General features: G+C 30.6%; 1 protein-coding gene across 5 annotated transcripts; it reads right to left on the bottom strand.

The window, feature by feature from the left end:
* Positions 1-12,129: 12,129 nt before the first annotated feature.
* LOC130958000 (glutamate--tRNA ligase, chloroplastic/mitochondrial-like) lies at positions 12,130-13,661 on the bottom strand. Of its 5 annotated transcripts, none has more exons than XR_009077316.1 (4): positions 13,533-13,661; positions 13,126-13,290; positions 12,885-12,993; positions 12,130-12,372 (listed from the first exon to the last, which is right to left on the bottom strand). XR_009077316.1 is itself a non-coding variant. In XM_057884871.1 (4 exons), exons 1-4 carry the CDS (start codon positions 13,635-13,637, stop codon positions 12,355-12,357), a joined length of 363 nt encoding a protein of 120 aa, XP_057740854.1. In that variant the 5' UTR covers positions 13,638-13,661; the 3' UTR covers positions 12,130-12,354. The 5 variants fall into 5 exon arrangements, 2 of the variants coding, with proteins under 2 accessions (XP_057740854.1, XP_057740855.1); XM_057884871.1 differs by having other exon boundaries at positions 12,885-12,959; XR_009077315.1 differs by having other exon boundaries at positions 12,130-12,993.
* Between the last annotated feature and the right edge of the window lie 4,182 nt (positions 13,662-17,843).

Genomic DNA, 17,843 nt, shown 5'->3' with positions numbered 1-17,843 from the left:
CATTTGATCAGTAACATGATATAGCACCTGGCATACTGTCAGAGGGTCTCGGGATCGTCTGTTGGAGGCATCTGGCGAACACGATCCCGCAACCACACAAGCTTCAACGTGAAGGACTCCTTCCTCTGCTCTACCTGCTGTGCTGCCACAGGAGGCTTGGCGCCGAGCAGCTGCTCCACCAACTCCCACGCCTTCGTATGGTACCACCTACCAAAGTCACAAAGGAACCTCCCGACAGGGTTACCGTGTGCACATAGGCCTAGGTGGTATGCCACGTCCTGCAGAGGGATAGTGACCTCACCCACGGGAGATGAAACGTATGCGTCTCTGGACGTCATCGCTCCACCAATGCCGAAATCAGGGAATTGTCAAAAGTAAAATCCCTGAGGGACACCGTGTCGCCAAATCTGGCCTTAGCCAGATACGGGACGATGGCGTCCGGTGGAGGTAAAGTATGACTTACTCGCCGGGGCAATAGGAGGCGAGGCCTCTGTAGAATGAAAAAAAATTTAGCCTTAAGAATACAATATTTCAACTTTCTAGCCTACACATGTCTCTATATTACATATTTGATAATAAGCAAATCCTAACTACAGCGTTATAAATACTAACAACATAGCACATGAATAACAGAGTTTCAAACTAATCATTATGTCATATCAACCTAACACAAGCGAATAGAGTTCTAAATTTCTCCTACAGACCTAACTCCTAATTCATATAACTACGTTCCAGTTCTTCATGACTACCCTAACAACGGCCACATCCTCAAATTAAACAAACATAATAAAACTAGCCTTGAAGTCGGCCGTCCCGGCATAATGTGTTGTCTCGTTCAGCGTATTGATGTCTCCGTCATTTTCCGCTTGGCGTGCCATCACCAATTCGGTCAAAGGTATTGTCTGAAAGGGTTAAAAGATGGAAGAAAGAGGTTGACAAAGTCAAATTGGGGCCCAGAATTAAGCTGTGAACGACTTCTATATATAGATGTGGCAAGGAAATTTAAATCGATAAATATTTGTAAAATTATTTATTTTGGTAAATATTATATTTATTTTATTTATTAAAATAAAAAATCCTTAAAATCAGCCATTAAAATATTTATGTATAAATATATATGTAGTTTAATTTATTTTTTATGTGTATTTATATTTTAACATATATTTTATACTGACAACTAATTTTAATAGCTGATTTTAGTATATACGTGACATAATCGGTATATAATAAGCCATAGTGTTTTATGAGCAAGAAAAAAGTACACAACCGAATCTAGAGTAATCATCCACTACTACTAAGCCATAGTGTTTACCTCCTAAACTTTGAGTTCTTGTTGGTCCAAAAAGATCTATGTGTAACATCTCTAATGGCCTCTTGGTTGAAATTCCATCTTTTGTTTTAAAAGAGGATTTTACTTGTTTGCCTAATTGACAAGCATCACAAGTAAGATCCTTATTAAATTTAATATTTGGAATTCCTCTTACCAAGTTTTTCTTAACTAGTTTAGAAATTCGGTACATGCTAGCATGACCCAATTTCTTATGCCATAGCCATTTTTCAGATTCAAGAGAGGTAAAACATGTTACTTTTTGATCTTTTAAGTCCTCAAGAGTCAATCCATACACGTTATTATACCTTTTAGCCTCAAACAAAATATCCCCATATTTTTCACATACAACTAAACATACAAACTTTCTAAAAATAACTTCAAAACCTAGATCACACAATTGGATAACACTAAGTAAATTATGTTTCAAGCCATCAACAAGAAGAACATCATTTATAAAAGATGAGAAACTTTTACCAATTTTTTCAATGGCCACTATTTTTCCTTTACCATCATCACCGAAAGTGACAAACCCTCCATCATACTCATCAAGCTTTATGAAGAAGGTTGCCTTTCCGGTCATATGCCTAGAACATCCGCTGTCCATATACCACATATTGTCCTTCCATTTGGATGCTAGGCAAACCTACAAAATGAGCTCAAGTGACCTTAGGTATCCAAATATTCTTGGATCCTTTCACGTTAAACCATCTCCTATGTCCCAATCCATTGTAGTCATAAACAACTTTGTAAACTTTGTCACCAATCATTCTTTCACCAAAAAAATATTGAATGGAAAAGTGTCCATTCCTATTGCATAGTCTACAAAATCTTGGAGTTGCTGTTTTGTTAAAGTAGGTTGGGTTTTGAAACCTTGTATCATTAGAAGATAAAGCTATGTTTTCAAACGAAGGTTTCTCAATAGATTTGAAATTTTTGTGAAATCCCAAGCCAGCTTTATCAAAAAGAGGTTTTTGACTAGTCAAAATTTGATTTAAATTTTCAAAACTTTGAGTGAACTTGGCTAAGTCATTTTCAAGATTTTTGATCTTTTTCAGCAACTCTTCATTTTCTTTAAAACAATTTACATATGCAACAACAGAATGATCACTTTCACAACTTCTAAGTTGAGCTTTTAACTGCTTGTTTTCTTCAACAAGTTCAACAGCAGTTTCAGCCTCTCTTAGTTTATCTTTAAGAAAACCATTTTCAGCTTTTAAGATGGTGATTTGTTGTTCAAGATCTTGGTTTTCAAGCAGAAAACATCTAATTTTTTCAAAAAGGTGGTCTATCATAAGATGGTGATCTTCAGTGTCAGGGTTGTGAAAGATTACCAGATCAATGTGATCTGCCATGAGACATGGTTGTGACTTGGTCTCGGATTCTTCATCATCCTCTAAGTCATTTTTCAAGTCCTCCCATGAAGCCATCAGTCCCTTTTTCTTTCCTCTCTTTGGCTTCTCTTCCTTCTTCAATTTAGGGCAATCAGATTTAAAATGCCCAATCTCTTTACAGTTGTAGCATGTCACCTTGCTGAAAACTTTCTTTTGTTGTCTTGAGCTGCTTCCCTTGCCTCTTTCCTTGAACTTCACCATTTTTTTGAATTTTTTGGCAAATAATACAAATTCATTATCAGAGGAATTATCACTGGATTCATCATCCAGGGGGTTATTAACAGATGTAAAAGCAATTCCTTTCTTTTTGAATCTTTTTTCAAATAAGTGTTTTCGAAAGCAAGCAAATTTCCTCTCAAGTCATCATATGTCATGGAATCTAGACTACTACTCTCAGATATGATTAATGTTTTAGTTTTCCATTCTCTAGTGAGACATCTCAAAACTCTTCTTACAAGCACAGAATCAGGATACGTAATTTCCATAGCATCCAAGCCAACAATGATGATGTTGAATCTTTCGAACAGCTCATCAATAGATTCTCCTTCCTTCATTGCAAACATTTCATACTCTTTGTTCAACATATCTATCCGGGTCTTCTTCATTGTAGTGGTTCCTTCATGGGTGATTTGAAGTTTGTCCCAGATTTTCTTTGTCGTTGTGCATCGTGATAGCCGTCGGTATTCCTCGAAGCTGATAGCACAGTTGAGCAGATTGATAGCCTTGGCATTGAGCTCCATATTCTTTCTGTCTTCTTCGGTCCAATTGCTTCAGGTTTGAGAGAGATTACTCCTTCTGCACTTGTGGTGGTTGGAAATTGAGGACCCTCCTGGATAATTTTCCAAAGTCTGTAGTCCACTGCTTGCACAAAAATCTTCATTCTCTCCTTCCAATAGGTGTAGTTTTTCCTATTGAAAAGAGGAGGAATGTTGCTTGACTGTCCTTCTGTCAGGTTGTAGGACAACATATTAGAGCCACTATTTTCTACCATCTGGATCTTTTCTCCAAGCTGCAAAGCTTGATCTCTTTGAGACCAAGCTCTGATACCAATTGATGGTTTATCAGTGGCTAAGAGAATGGGGAGTTGAATCTTAGCCCCTTTTTGGATTAGTAGCCTTTACTGTCCTTCAGATCACTTGAAGATATATTTCTTGATTTTTGTCTTGTGCCTAGCCACGAGATTTTTTCGTTTTGTCTCATGACCAGCCAGGAGATATTTTTCAGTTTTGTCTCCTGTGCAGCTGAATCAGAAATGGAGTAGAAGAGAGAGAAAATTACACCAAGATATATCCTGGTTCAGCTGCAAAGTGCAATGCAGCCTACATCCAGTCTCCATCACAACAATGATGGAATTTCACTATAATCATCCTTGATTACAAACACCAATTCTTCCTAGGAACTACCCTTCCTATCCGGGACAAGTCCAGAATCTAAACCCAAAACTGAACTTGACTTAGTCACTGCCAAGCTTTCAACTGCTAAGTACTAACCCAACTTGTAAGGGGATTCTCACATAATCATGAAATACAACACAGATGTACAAAGGACCTCTAAGAACATCTATGACTTTTTCTTTTAATTTTGCACTCTCTGCCTTTTTCTGCTCTATGACTTTTTCTTACAAACCTCACTGTTTGCCTTTTTCTATGAGACTCAAGATAGACAAAATTAAACATAAAAATAAAAAGTGAAGAACATTGAAGGAGAAGAACTTCTGTTAGCTTAGGTAGCTATGTGAACACTGTGCCTTGCACTCTCACTCCTTGCCTCAAGCCCTGGCTGTTCTCCCTTGTTTATATAGGGAGAAGCCTCCACGGTTGAAACCAAATGAACCAAGCTAAACTTCTTCTTCTTCAAGAAAAATCGGTTTGGCCAGAGAGAGAGAAGAGGGAACCAAATGCTATATCCAACATGCAATTACCTCTAAGTCTTCTCTTTACACCAAGCTTCATCAATCTGAGCCATCACTCTTGACTTGCACTCCAAGAAGGATCCCTAGCCCTTGATGCTTCTTGATGCATGACAGCTCCTCCTGCTCCACTTTTGCTTCCTCCTTCACGTAGCCTTCCTAGCTACCTTCTGTGATGAGTGAACACAAAAGCAGAGACGAGCCATGCCTTTGAGATCTTCTTTCTCTGACCGAGATCTTCCTCTTCCAATTTTGGTATGGAGAGGTAGAGCTTACTTCACCAAATCTTACCTCCTTTGGTGAAGATCTCAGCCACAACATGCTTTTTGTTTTCTTTTTCTTGCCATCATTACAATAGTCTTGTTGCTTATTTCTTCTTTTCTACGGTAGCTTGCCATAGCTTCCATGGTTTCTACTGTGATATGACCGAATAGAGAAGAGAGATGAGAGAAAAGAGAGAGTAGAAAGAAAAGCAATTAAATGAATTTGAACAAAATAATTAAAAATGAGTTGCTTTTGCTTTCCTTATGCTGAGTAGCGTGCCTCATTAAGGCCAACCATCTAATCAATTATAATTTCTCTCTCATAGTTCTAAGGACTGCATTAACTCCTTTTTATAAAATTTGAATTCCATCATATGATAAAAAAGGAGATCCCTTGGAAGCATGAATCAAAACATTTGCTTTCTCTCAAAATTGGTTTCGGACCAAGCAAGCTAATTTCTAGTAGAAACATTGATTTGGGCCAATAATAATAATGATTGAATCTGGCCCAAAGCAAATTATTGTTTCAGCCACAAGAAACATTGTATCAATGCTGAAAATATTTTAATGGGCTTGTTTTATTTTTCCTTTTTTTTTCGGCCCAAACAAAACCTGCATAGCAAAATTAATTTAATCAACATATATGAATTGAAATAATTTTGTAGTTAATCATATTAATAATGTTTGATCATCACTAATTGAATTTGGAGTTTTCCAAACTCATCAAATTAAAAAGGTAAAATAATAATCAACAACCAAATTAAATATAAAACTTCCATCTTTAAAATACCTTCCAATTACAATTCTTAAATTATTTTCATTCAAATGCCTATTTTTAATAAAAATTACAGATAAGCAAATTAATTCTCCTTTATTTATAAAATAAGATTAAAAATCTAAATATTTAAAATTAAGGCATAAAAAATATTTACTATTTTTTAATTATAAAAACTCTAAATAACAAATAAGAATTTACTCAACTTAAATATAAAAATTTCTAAAAATATAATCTTAAATAAATATAATAAATCATAAATATAATCATAAATAATCTTATATTTGAATATCTTATGCAAAAATATCTTTTTATCTATCAATTATGTTTGGATATAACAATATAAAAGATTTATTTATTTATTATGTAAAAAATAACTTTTTAAAAAAAAACTTTTAAAAAAATATAAATGGTAGCTTATTAAAAAAATATTTCTTAGTTTTCTAATATTTTTATTTTTATTAACTATTAAAAATTTATTAAATATATTAAAAAATAAAAAAATATTTTTTTATTAAAATTTTTTTTATCAATTTAATGAGATCAAAACAAAAACTACATGTAGTTTAATTTAACTTAACTCTATATAATTGAATAACTTTTTATCAAATAAATTAATTTATAAATTACCATTCGATTACAAATTTATAAATTTATATACTATAGATTATGTCTATAAAATTTATGTTTATATAAAATCATTTGATATCCTTTTTATACATCGAAATTTGCTAAGGGTAATATAGAGAATAATGAAAAAGGATGAGAGTGAATCTTGTTTAGTTAGTGTTAGTTTGTTAAGAAAAGTTGGCAAAAAATTCGACAGTCTCGTAATATTTGGATTATGAAATAGTTTTAGTGATAAAATATTTTTTTTAAATTTTTTAATAATTATTAAATAATTTTTATTTAATTTTAATTATAAATTAGTCTTATATATTATTTAATTATAAAATTAATCTAACATCTATTTTATAAATTATTATTCTATTATTCATCAATTATGTTTATTAATAATTAAAAACAAAAACAGCAACAAAATAAATATTCCTTTAATCGTGACTTTCATAAATATTTTGATAATGCGAATTAATATATTTTTTATCCTATTAATTGATTATGTAACACTTTCAATCGATTAAATTGAAAAATCTCATATTGTTATGAGAAATTCAATCGATTGTATTATATTTTCAATCCGTTGAATTACCAACAAACACAATTTTTCTAACTTTTATGGATGTAACGGATCAAGAGATAAAAAAAACTCATTGATTTACATTGCCAAAATATTTATGGAATGGAAGATCTATTTTCGTTGTTATTTTTGTTTCTAATTATTAATAGAGTAAACTTCCATTTCTACCCACGAAAGTTAAAAATACTGATACGTCTACCCATAAAAGAAGAAAATTACCATTTGTACCTATAAAACATGAGTTCCGCAAAACAAAATAATTCAAACACTAAAAAATCACCTAAAAATTCCAAATTACCTTTATTATCATCCACATCATCACATTACTCTCTCTCTCTCTCTCTCTCTCTCTCTCTCTCTCTCTCTCTCTCTCTCTCTCTCTCTCTCTCTCTCTCTCTCTCTCTCTCTCTCTCTAAAACATACATGTTGTTACAATATAGAAGAAAAACAAAAAATCGATTGAGCTGATGCAACTATATCATCGCAGAAGAAACAGCTCCAAAGCCACAAATTCAATCCGCAAAGTGCAAGTCCACCATTTCATCTCTGCTCCTTTCTGTATTCTCTAACAACAACAACAGCACCAGCAACAATGATGAAGGAGTAGCAGAAAATGAAAAAATAGATGAATGGTATGAAGGGTATCGTTGCAGAAACTAGGCATTGAATTCATCGGTGATGGTCCTTAGCAAACTCCCTGCCCTCTGGTTTTCCTGCAATAACAACCACCAGTGGATAAAATTCTCCTCCAATCTTCTTTCGAAGCCATGAAGTCCATTCCTCGTCAGAGACCGTGTCCTTGCATTCTGCAACGTCGGCTCATCATGGCTGATGGAGGTCGCGTGACAGTATTAAAGGTTGGTGAATTGAAGTCGATGTGGGTGATGGAAGTTGCGCGACAACGCTTCAGAGAGTCTAACAAGTTCAAGGTTTTTAGAACCAGAGATAAGGTTTGCTTCTTAGCGAAGCAGATCGGGAGAGAGAGGGCGTCGGAGGCCTTGGGAGGTAGAGGAAAAGGTATAGTGGTGATTGTGAGCCTCTTGACCGTTGCGATAGTGTTGAGGGAGGCCAGCAGTAGAAGTCCATTGTGAAGAGGGTGTGAGAATGAAAAAAATGGGGAATTGATAAAATAAAATAAAAAGAATGAGAACAGAGAGGGGATGATTATAGTAGTGGTGAAGATAAGGATAATTTGAGATTTTTATGTGATATTTTAGTGTTTCGATAATTTTGTTGTGTGGAACCCATATTTCATAGGTACAAATAGTAATTTTCTTTTTCTATGGATAGATATCTCAGTATTTTCAACTTTCGTAAATAGAAGTGATAGTTTACTCTTATTAATAAATATGATAGATGAATAATAAAATAATAAGAGCAATGCTAGGAGACCAGTAACTTTTGTGATTGATAGACATCAAATAGCCATCAATGATGATTTAATGGTGTGAGATTGGTGTGAAATTTCATCCAATGGCTCACCTTTCTCTGTTGGTTACATATTGGCCAAAATTCAATAAAATTACTGTTCTCCTAGATTTTTTTAAATAATAATTTATAAAATAGAAAATAAATTTTATAATTAAATAATATATAAAAGATTAATTTATAATTAAAATTAAATAAAAAATTATTTGATAATCATTAAAAAATTAAAAAAATATATTTTATTATCGAGATTATTTATTAGTCTAAATATGATAGAACCATCGAATCCTTTATCAAAAAATGAGATATTTTCTTGAATCAAAGTCTTGGTCACTACTCTCAATTAATCATATAAATAGAAATATACTCTCAATTCAACATTTCATTTCATTCAATTCTCTTCTTCTTCATATTGCTTCAACTGCACGTAACAAAATTGATGGTAACATAAAAATTTAAAATGTATAATAAATATGAGTTGCTGAAATATAGTCTTATTGATGTTTTATTTTTACAGCAAAATAAGTTATAGTAAGTTAACTATTAATCGGAAAAATTAAGTTTTATATATAAAAAATATATATAAAATGACACTAGTGATGGACTATATTAATGGAAAGAGTTTTAAGTGTACCAAAATATTAGTATTTTAATTATTTTAATCGTTGACCTTAATTATAAAAAATATATATAATATATATTAATTGAAATTAATAATTAAAATAATTGAAATACTAGTATTTTGGTACACTTCAAATTTTTCGATAACTATGTATGTAAAAGTTGTAATTTTTGCGAGTATGTAGTGTTATTGGAATTGTTGAAGGCATCATAGTGGCCATAACCGTGATAGATAACACGAATTGAGTTATCCTCACCATACTCTTGACCATATTCAGCTATTACTTTAAGATTCTTGGATTTCTTATCCTCCATCACCACTGGTATAGGCATCCTATAACCACAACATATATATCAATTAATAGAGGGTAAAATGATAAAATGCACATTTATTTACGCTAATATAGTTAGGGTAAAATGTACTTTTTATTTTTTAACATTTAACATATTTTAATTTTACTCTAACATTTGAAAATTTTTTATTTATAGAACCTTTCAGCTCTACTCTTACAAACTATAGCAAATGTGAGCCCTTGCCTTTCATTTTATAGAATTTTATTTTCAAACATTTGAATGAAATTGAAAACTTTTGTAAATGTTAGGTGTAAAATTAAAATTTTCAATAAGTATTATATTAGAAATAAAAGCATATTTTATCCTGATATAATTTTAACATAAAATAGGAAAAAATAAATATGTTAAAAGATAAATATTTAACTAAAAAAGAAAAATAAAATATTAATATTAGAGTCATTATAAATTAGAAAGTGAATATTATCACTATTCTATTATATGTTATTCTCAAATTATTCCTAATTTTTATAGATCTTCTCCATTACCAAAATCGTATGTGTCTTCTTTCATTAATATATGTTTACGTGTGTCTTTTTTTATTATTATGTAAATCGTGGTAGGTAACCATGATTTACAATCTGTACATAAATCGTTGGAGTTGATCACGTTTTATTCCTAGAAAATTTTAAACATAAATTACAGTTGGTTATCATAGTTTATGCATGAAAAATACTAGTGAAAATCGTGTTTGGTCACTACGATTTATGAATAAATACATAATTCGCGAATGATTATCACGTTGTAGCTAATAGTCTAATAGTCTAATAGTAATAATAACAATATTAACAATCTTATTTTGTAGTAGTGTAAATCTAAAGAATGAATGTTGGATTCTATGTCTATCAATCTGGCATGATTGTCTTGGAAGTATAGGCTTAGTTTGGTAAATTTTTTATTTATAAAAATTAATTTTTAAAAAATAATTTTTTAAAAAGTGTAGTATTTATATTTGGTAAATCAAATTAAAAATAACTTTTAAAATAAATACAAGCAATAATAATTATATTTGATAAAATAATTTTTTAAATTTAAAAATACTATAAAAGACATAAATTTAAGCGTTAAATTTAAAAATTAGTTAATATATAATATTATATTAGACTTTTAAATTTTGAAAAACACCTCTCAACTTTAAAAAGTTTCACCTTAATTGTTTTTAAAAGTACTCAAATCATTTAAAAACTGTGAGTACAAGTACATTGTCTTTTTAATTTACTAAACACAAAATGAAGAACTTATATTTTTAAAAAGTATAAATACCTCTTCAAAAAATTTTACCAATTTAAACTTAAATATACTTGAAGCTCATTATTTAAATTTTTATTTCTTAAGTCTAAATATATTAAAATTTTTAATAAAATTAAAAAATAAAAGAAACACTTATTTTAAAATAAAAGGAGAACCACAAAATAAACAGATTCAAATTCAGAAAAAACTATTTATTCACCTCATTTAAAAAAAATGTAATTTAAACAAATCAAGTAAAAAGTAGAGGTGATTTATTAAAAAAAAAATTTGTTGACGTTCCTTGGAACTTTCCTTTTATTGATAAAAAAATATACTTAAATGCTGAAGTTAACGTCATTAACAATCAGTGTGATGGGACACGTTAAAAGAAAAAAAAACCAGTAAAATAAAAAAAACCAGTAATACACAATTTAAAAGAAAAAAAAACCAGTAAAATAAAAAATTTCATCGTCATAATCGTAATTTAATACAATACGTCATTTTATAAGATTTAAATCATAAATAAAGACACAATGAAATGTCAGTGAATTTCACATCATATTTTTTGCTTCTTTTGATTTTTTCAAAGCAATGCACTAAGATAAGAAAACTCTTTTTCTCATTTGCCATTGCGATAACGATCTCTTCAACAGCTTGAATCTCACTCACATATATACATAATTCTTCTCCTCATAAACCGTGATAGCCAACAAGGGTTTATGCCTTTACAAAATCCTTCATAAATCGTGGCAGGTTAGAGGATTTTATGCTCATATTACTGTTTTAGTAAACCGTGGTGACCTACCACGGTTTATGATCAATCTTATTCACACGTAAACTATGCCTGCCTACAACAGTTTATGTTTAAATGGTAAACCGTGATTACCATGGTTTACATAATAATAAACCAGGACATGCACGTAAAGATATTGTAATTGTTGCAATTTAGTAAAGCTTTTTCTCCTTTATTTTATTCAGGTAACTTGCCCTTAAATTTTATATATATATATATATATATATTTTGTGGGACGGATGGAGAAATGGATATTTCCTAAATTCAATCATGTCCCTGTCCTGCCAAAAATTACGAAATTATCCGTTTTAATCGAATAGGACAGATAAAATACCCGTAGATTTAGATAATATTATCATCCTTAACTATCACTACAAGAAATTATCAGAATAGTGACCGATTTAGCGATAGATTTTTTTTTAAAATCGGTTGCTAAACCCTTAGTGACCGATTCTGGTGGTCGCTAAACCCTCGCTAATTTAAAAATAGCGACCAACTTCGGTCGCTAACCGTAGCGACCAATATTAGCGACCGATTTTCAACCAATGCTACCAAACGATATTGGTCACTAAATTGGTCGCTAATAAAATCGGTTACTAAATGGCGACCAATTTTTTGGTCGGTTTAGTGACCAACTTCTCAGTCGCTAAATCGGTTGCTAAAAATATCGGACGCTAATGTCTGACCTAAAAATCTAAAATCGGTCGCTAAATTGGTCACTGTTACTGATTTTCTAATTATAGATTTTTATTAATTATTCCCAATATCTATATCGAAATATAGAAATTAAAAGGGACAAAATTTATAAATATTCACAATATCTATATTGAAATATAAAAATTAAAAGAGACAAATTCATAAATATATCAAATTTTATAATTCACAATCTAAATATACATTGATGGCTTACAATTCACAATCCAAATTCATAATTCATGGTATATTTACTACTCATATCTTACAACACTAAACCTGTAAATCTACATTGATCTTTTGATTTTGAAAACTTGAAGTTGCTGCACCACATATATCTGGTTTCACTTCAACTAGTTCTCTTTGTCAACACTATCTTCTCCTTGTTTCCTGAAAAAGATAGAAAAGAAGCTAAGAAGTAAAAAAAGAAAATTCTCTTGGATTGGTTCCAAAACTAAACAATGAAGTAGCTATAATAATAGCAAGCTAACCATCCAAGTTTAATTATATTATATTTCATAAACAAACATTTTTCTAATCAAGACTTAGTTGTAGTTTTTAATTTGCAAGTTAGTAGAATTTTGGTGAACAATTTGTGTCTTGTTTTAAGATTCCAACATAAATGTACAAGTTGCTTCTTTAACTGTGGTAGAAAATTGAGATAAGGATCAAGCTTTATATATACTTTCAATTTTTTTTAACAATCGAGAGAATCTATTTCCAAAGTTAATATATCATAAACAGTGATCTATATAATGTTTGTCGCAACATGCTCAGCAACTTCTGCCCAGTTTCCCAAGACATACATTTCAATGCCCTAGAATCAACAAATTATTGCAGCAAAGATCATATATAAATAAGAGATGTGTAAATTAAGTTGGGTGGTCTAGTGGTTAGCTCACTAGTCCGCTTAAGCAAGTGTCGGGAGTTCGAATTCCGCCTTGTGCATGCAGCAACCCATTGGCCAATAGCAAACCCTTAAATGGAGTTCAGTATTGCAACGGATTAGTCCTTGGCCAGTCGAATTGAGAGATACCGTAGGAAACAAAAAAATATTAAAATAAATCATCTTCGAAGAATGAACAGTGGTTTAATTAAAGCATATGCCCATTATTGAATCTAGAAATGGCAGTAAGAACTCACTTCGCCAAGTATTATGTCATTCATTTTTAAATTTCCTTTGCGGACACGAAACCGATATGTATAAGGAGTTCCCTTGGTCAGCTCATTTGTTGCATTGGCCCATTTACCTGTGCACACAGGAGGCAGTTGCTTTAATTTGGCAGCCTCCTTCATTTTTTCTAGTTTCTGTTAAAATAAATATGGGTCAAGAACTAACCTTAAGACAATTTCAATCAAAGATATGAATTCTAATTTCACAATACAAGAAGTCCTGTTTCTTATTAATTATTATAGAGTCGGAAAATGGCCATTGAAAGGAAATTTTCACATAACAAACATTTTAAAGCATATGCCCAAGTATATGATTTTCACAAAATCATATATATTTGATTGAATTAAAATTGAGACATATGATAGAAAATATATACCAACATAACAATAATGGAGGCAACAGAAAGAAGGAACTCCCCTTCAGTCCAAGCACAGAGAAAGAAGATGATGCAAAAAAATATCCTGTAAGAGAATAATATCATTCAAACAAAAAATATTATTTTGTGCATTAGAATTGTCTTATTATTAGATATAAAATTTATAATTATTGATTAAATTGTGGCTCTGACACATTTCTTTTATTTTTTAACTTTAAAGTTCAATATATCTTTCAAATAAATCAGAATTTAATTTAAATGTGTAAATGACATTACTTTATTTAATATATATATATTAAGGTGGTGGAGATCACTGTTATTTCAGGTAAAAAGTTCAATTTGATTACTAAAATTATAAATATCATTTATTTTTAATTTTTATGTTTTTAAAATTAAATTATTTAGTTGCTGGATTTACATGCTGTAAATAATGTTTAATTCTTAGATAGATGGTCAATATTTTATTTTTATTTATATAAATTTTTAATATTTTTATTCTATTTATTTTATTTTTTAACAAAAAAAAATTCAACATAATAAAATAGACTAAAAGAGCAAACAAAATAAAAAAAATCTAAATTGTTATTTCTGACATCAACAACTTAAAGAATTTACACCACTTTATTCTTTATAGCACATAAATAATTTGTCAATAATTTTTGTTATTTCTAATATTTTATTCTAAAAAGTTATTTCATCCTTCCAACTAAATATTTCAAATGAGAGAAAAATCTATTCAATTACTTTTTTTCTCATCTTTACACATAGTCTAATTCTTAAAATGTTACTTTATTATACTCGGAACAGTCTAACGGTTATTGAAATTTAAGAATCAATTCTACACCTTCTAAGTAAATTCATATCCAAAAAATAAGTATTGTACATTTTTAATATTCTTTTTACATAATACACAAACATTGTTATTCTGATCAATAATACATGATCTAATTAATTTGTCTTTCGGGTTAACTTTGCCAACCAAAACAAACTAAGTAAATAACTAACTCGTGGTGGTATCAAAGCTTTTTATACACCTTTAGTAAAGATGTAACTATATATAGATTCCGAAAATTTCAATCTACAAGGCATGCATAAATGAGTTAGTAGAAAAGTACCATTTTTTCAAACTTTTACATAACTCAATTTTTTTTGTTCTTGATTTTACTAATTGTAGAATTCTATAAAGTTGGTTTAATAATTCAAGTTTCCTCCTCTATTAAAAATTCCACATTCATTCTAATCCATTTCAAAATTCACATACACTTCTCTACGACAAATTCTTTTTTATTTGAAACCGAAAAAAGTCTTGAACAATTATCTCTCAATTTACTACTATCTTCCCAAAAATGAATTCTTCTTGCATCCCTAACTCCAAAGCTAAACCATTGATTATCTTATTTTTCACCTATTACTCCTTTATATGCAAATGACAAATTTTCTTTCATGAATCCCTATTGTTGGTAATGTCTCATTGAAAGTATCTCATTAAGGATTCAAATTATTGCATTTTCATATAATCTTCCTCCAAAATGAACAATCCTCTTTAGGAATCCACCACCACCATTTAAACGATAGAGATGTATTTAAATTACTGCATCACTAACACCTAACTTTCCTAATTTTTTTGGTGCTTGCACTATCTCTCACTTCACTAAAGTCATCCCATTTTTCTATCTTCCTTATTACCCTATAAGAATCTTCTTTGCAGTGTAATCAGTCTCTTTGCCACTGTCTTGGACATCTTATATAAACTTAAATAGTAAACTAATAAACTATACTTAACAAATTAATAAGAACTAACTTACCAGTTTTATTAAGAATGTTTATTTTTCACATATTGAGCTTTTCCACCACTTTGTTAATAACCGATTTTTATGTCTTCACAAGTCTTGGAGTCACACCTAAGTATATTTCAAGACACTTAATTGGTAGCATAGTCTCTTTGTATCCCAACAACCTACATGTCCTTTGTGTCCATTCTTGCTCACAATTCATCAATATCAAATTAGACTTATCAAAAGCAATGCTTAACCCCAACGGTTAACTCAAAATACCGTAATAGCCTTTTATAGTTTTTGATAATTTCTTCCTCTAATAGACAAAATAAAATAATGTCATATGCAAAACAAAAATGAGACAATTCTATATTATCTTTCCTATTTGCAGTGGAGATATACATTCATTTCTTACAACCACCGTAACCATATTATGAAGAACATCAACAATAAAAAAAATAAAAACGGAGATAGTGGCTTGTTATAAACCTCTTTCTATTTCTGAACTATTTTGTAGGAGATCCAATTTCTTTAATCACAGACCTTTTACTCTCATTAGTGAAAAACTTTGTGAAACTAATCACAAGACATAGCATCAACAAGCTTTATTTATGATCAAAGGCCACCTTGAAGAACATTTACATAAAGATCACATACCAACTCAATTCAGCTCAACCTCAAATCAACAAGCTAGAGTTGGATACTGAATTTGAAAATAAAATGATAGGTTGCACTTTTGCTTTTCAAATTTGGAAAAAATTAAAGAATATTTCTTGAAATCAACCAAGTATAGAGTCAAAAGCAATTGAAGAAATAATTAAAGACAAAAAAAAAATAAAGATCTTCTACATCATAATATATTTGAAAGATCAAATATATCACACACTCCTTGCCTACTCTTGGATATCCTCTATCAACTAAAGACCATGTTGAAGTAATTTTGGAGGGACTAAACAAGGATTATCAGAGTTTGATTACTAATATTAATGCTAAACATGAGATGAATTATCTCAATGAAATTGAATCTGTGATCCTTTTTAATGATGACATGCTTGAAAAATTTTAGGAACCTGAAATGGTACAATGCAAGCCAATCTCACTCAATCCTCTTTTCCATCTTTACCATATTACTTGGCATCATTTTCATTACTTTAATCAAGAAATTTCTCCACCTTCACAATCTCAAGCTTTCAGATTTAACAATTTCAACAATCTTTCTTCAGCCTCAAGCAATTCTACTTCTTCGCAATGGAATTCAACCCCTAAAATATCAATTCCTCCAGTTTCCAACTTTCATAATCCATCTGCCTTTCTCACAATACCTTTTATAGTTTCAGACCTTGCTTAGTACCCAGATACAGGTGCCTCTCATTATTTGACACAAATTCATCAAACATGATTGCTTTTTCTGAGTACAATGACCCTGATCAGGTTCAATTGTGTAATGGTTTCAGTATTTCAATCAATCATGTTAGTCATTTTTTTTATGCATTAGACTCTAAAAGATGATTCTCTTTACAACAATTAATTCACTCACCTAAAATCACAAAAAACCTTATTAGTGTATTAAAGTTTTCTGAAGATAATTTTGTTTATTTTGAGTTTCATGCTCACTATTGTGTTGTTATTTGTCAGTTTATCAAAAAGATTCTCTCACATTTGTGTTGAGGTTCATAAAACTGACACTAGACAGATTCACTTGTCTCAAACCAAGTATGTGATTAATCTTCTCTCAAAATTGGGAATGGCACAAGCTAGAGCTAGTTCAATGCCAATTCCCATGATTTATTCTCTACAACTCTTATCAACAGGATCTAAGAAATTTGACAACCCAAAGTTATATAGGATTGTTGTTGGATATTTAAAATATTTGTGTATAGCTCGACCAGATTTATCTTTTGCCGTGTGCAAGATAAGTCAATTCATTCACAATCCTTTACTAACACATTGGAAGGCTGCCAAACGTGTGCTCAGGTAATACAAGGCACAAGAGATTATGGTCTAATTTTGCATAGATTTAATGATTATAGGTTGTATGGGTTCTCGGATTTAGATTGGGCAGCAGACTTTGAAGATCGCAAGTCAGTTTCAAGTTATTGTGTATATTTGGGGTTCTCTTGATGACAAATCCAATAATGCATGATAGGACCAAGAACTTTCAGATAGAGGCTTGACTAATTCGAAAAGAGCTTCAAAAATAGCAGCTCTATGTTATACACATACTTGGTATAGATCAAGTAGCAGAAGTGTTGACCAAGCCATTGCCTTCTCCTGCCTTTTTGAGGCTTAAGGCCAAACTAAAAATTGTTCTTAGATCAATCTCAAGTTTGAAGGAGGGTGTAGTGATAAGCGAAGTTAGACTTGGTCAAAATTCAGAAAAGCAAGAAATCCAAGAATAGCTAAGTTTTTATTTTCCTGCATAATTGATTGTTGAGTCTTTAGTTCTAGAAATTATTAGTTAGAGTACTAGTAGTATATAATAGAACACCAAACATTCTAGCCACACTCTTCTACTTTTACTAGGTTCCTGTTAATA

The sequence above is a fragment of the Arachis stenosperma genome, chromosome 10 (genome assembly GCF_014773155.1).
Source record: "Arachis stenosperma cultivar V10309 chromosome 10, arast.V10309.gnm1.PFL2, whole genome shotgun sequence".
In the NCBI taxonomy this organism is placed as follows: Eukaryota; Viridiplantae; Streptophyta; class Magnoliopsida; order Fabales; family Fabaceae; genus Arachis; species Arachis stenosperma.
Note: the sequence above shows the minus strand (reverse complement) of the source record. Positions and strands in the feature narration are given on the sequence as shown.

Coding starts and splice junctions, on each gene's coding strand:
- LOC130958000 (XM_057884871.1), bottom strand. CDS start 13,637: ATGATATTATTCTCTTACAGGATATTTTTTTGCATCATCTTCTTTCTC. Junction 13,291..13,532: donor CCTCCATTATTGTTATGTTG/GTATATATTTTC, acceptor TTATTTTAACAG/AAACTAGAAAAAATGAAGGA. Junction 12,960..13,125: donor ATGACATAATACTTGGCGAA/GTGAGTTCTTAC, acceptor ACTCCATTTAAG/GGTTTGCTATTGGCCAATGG.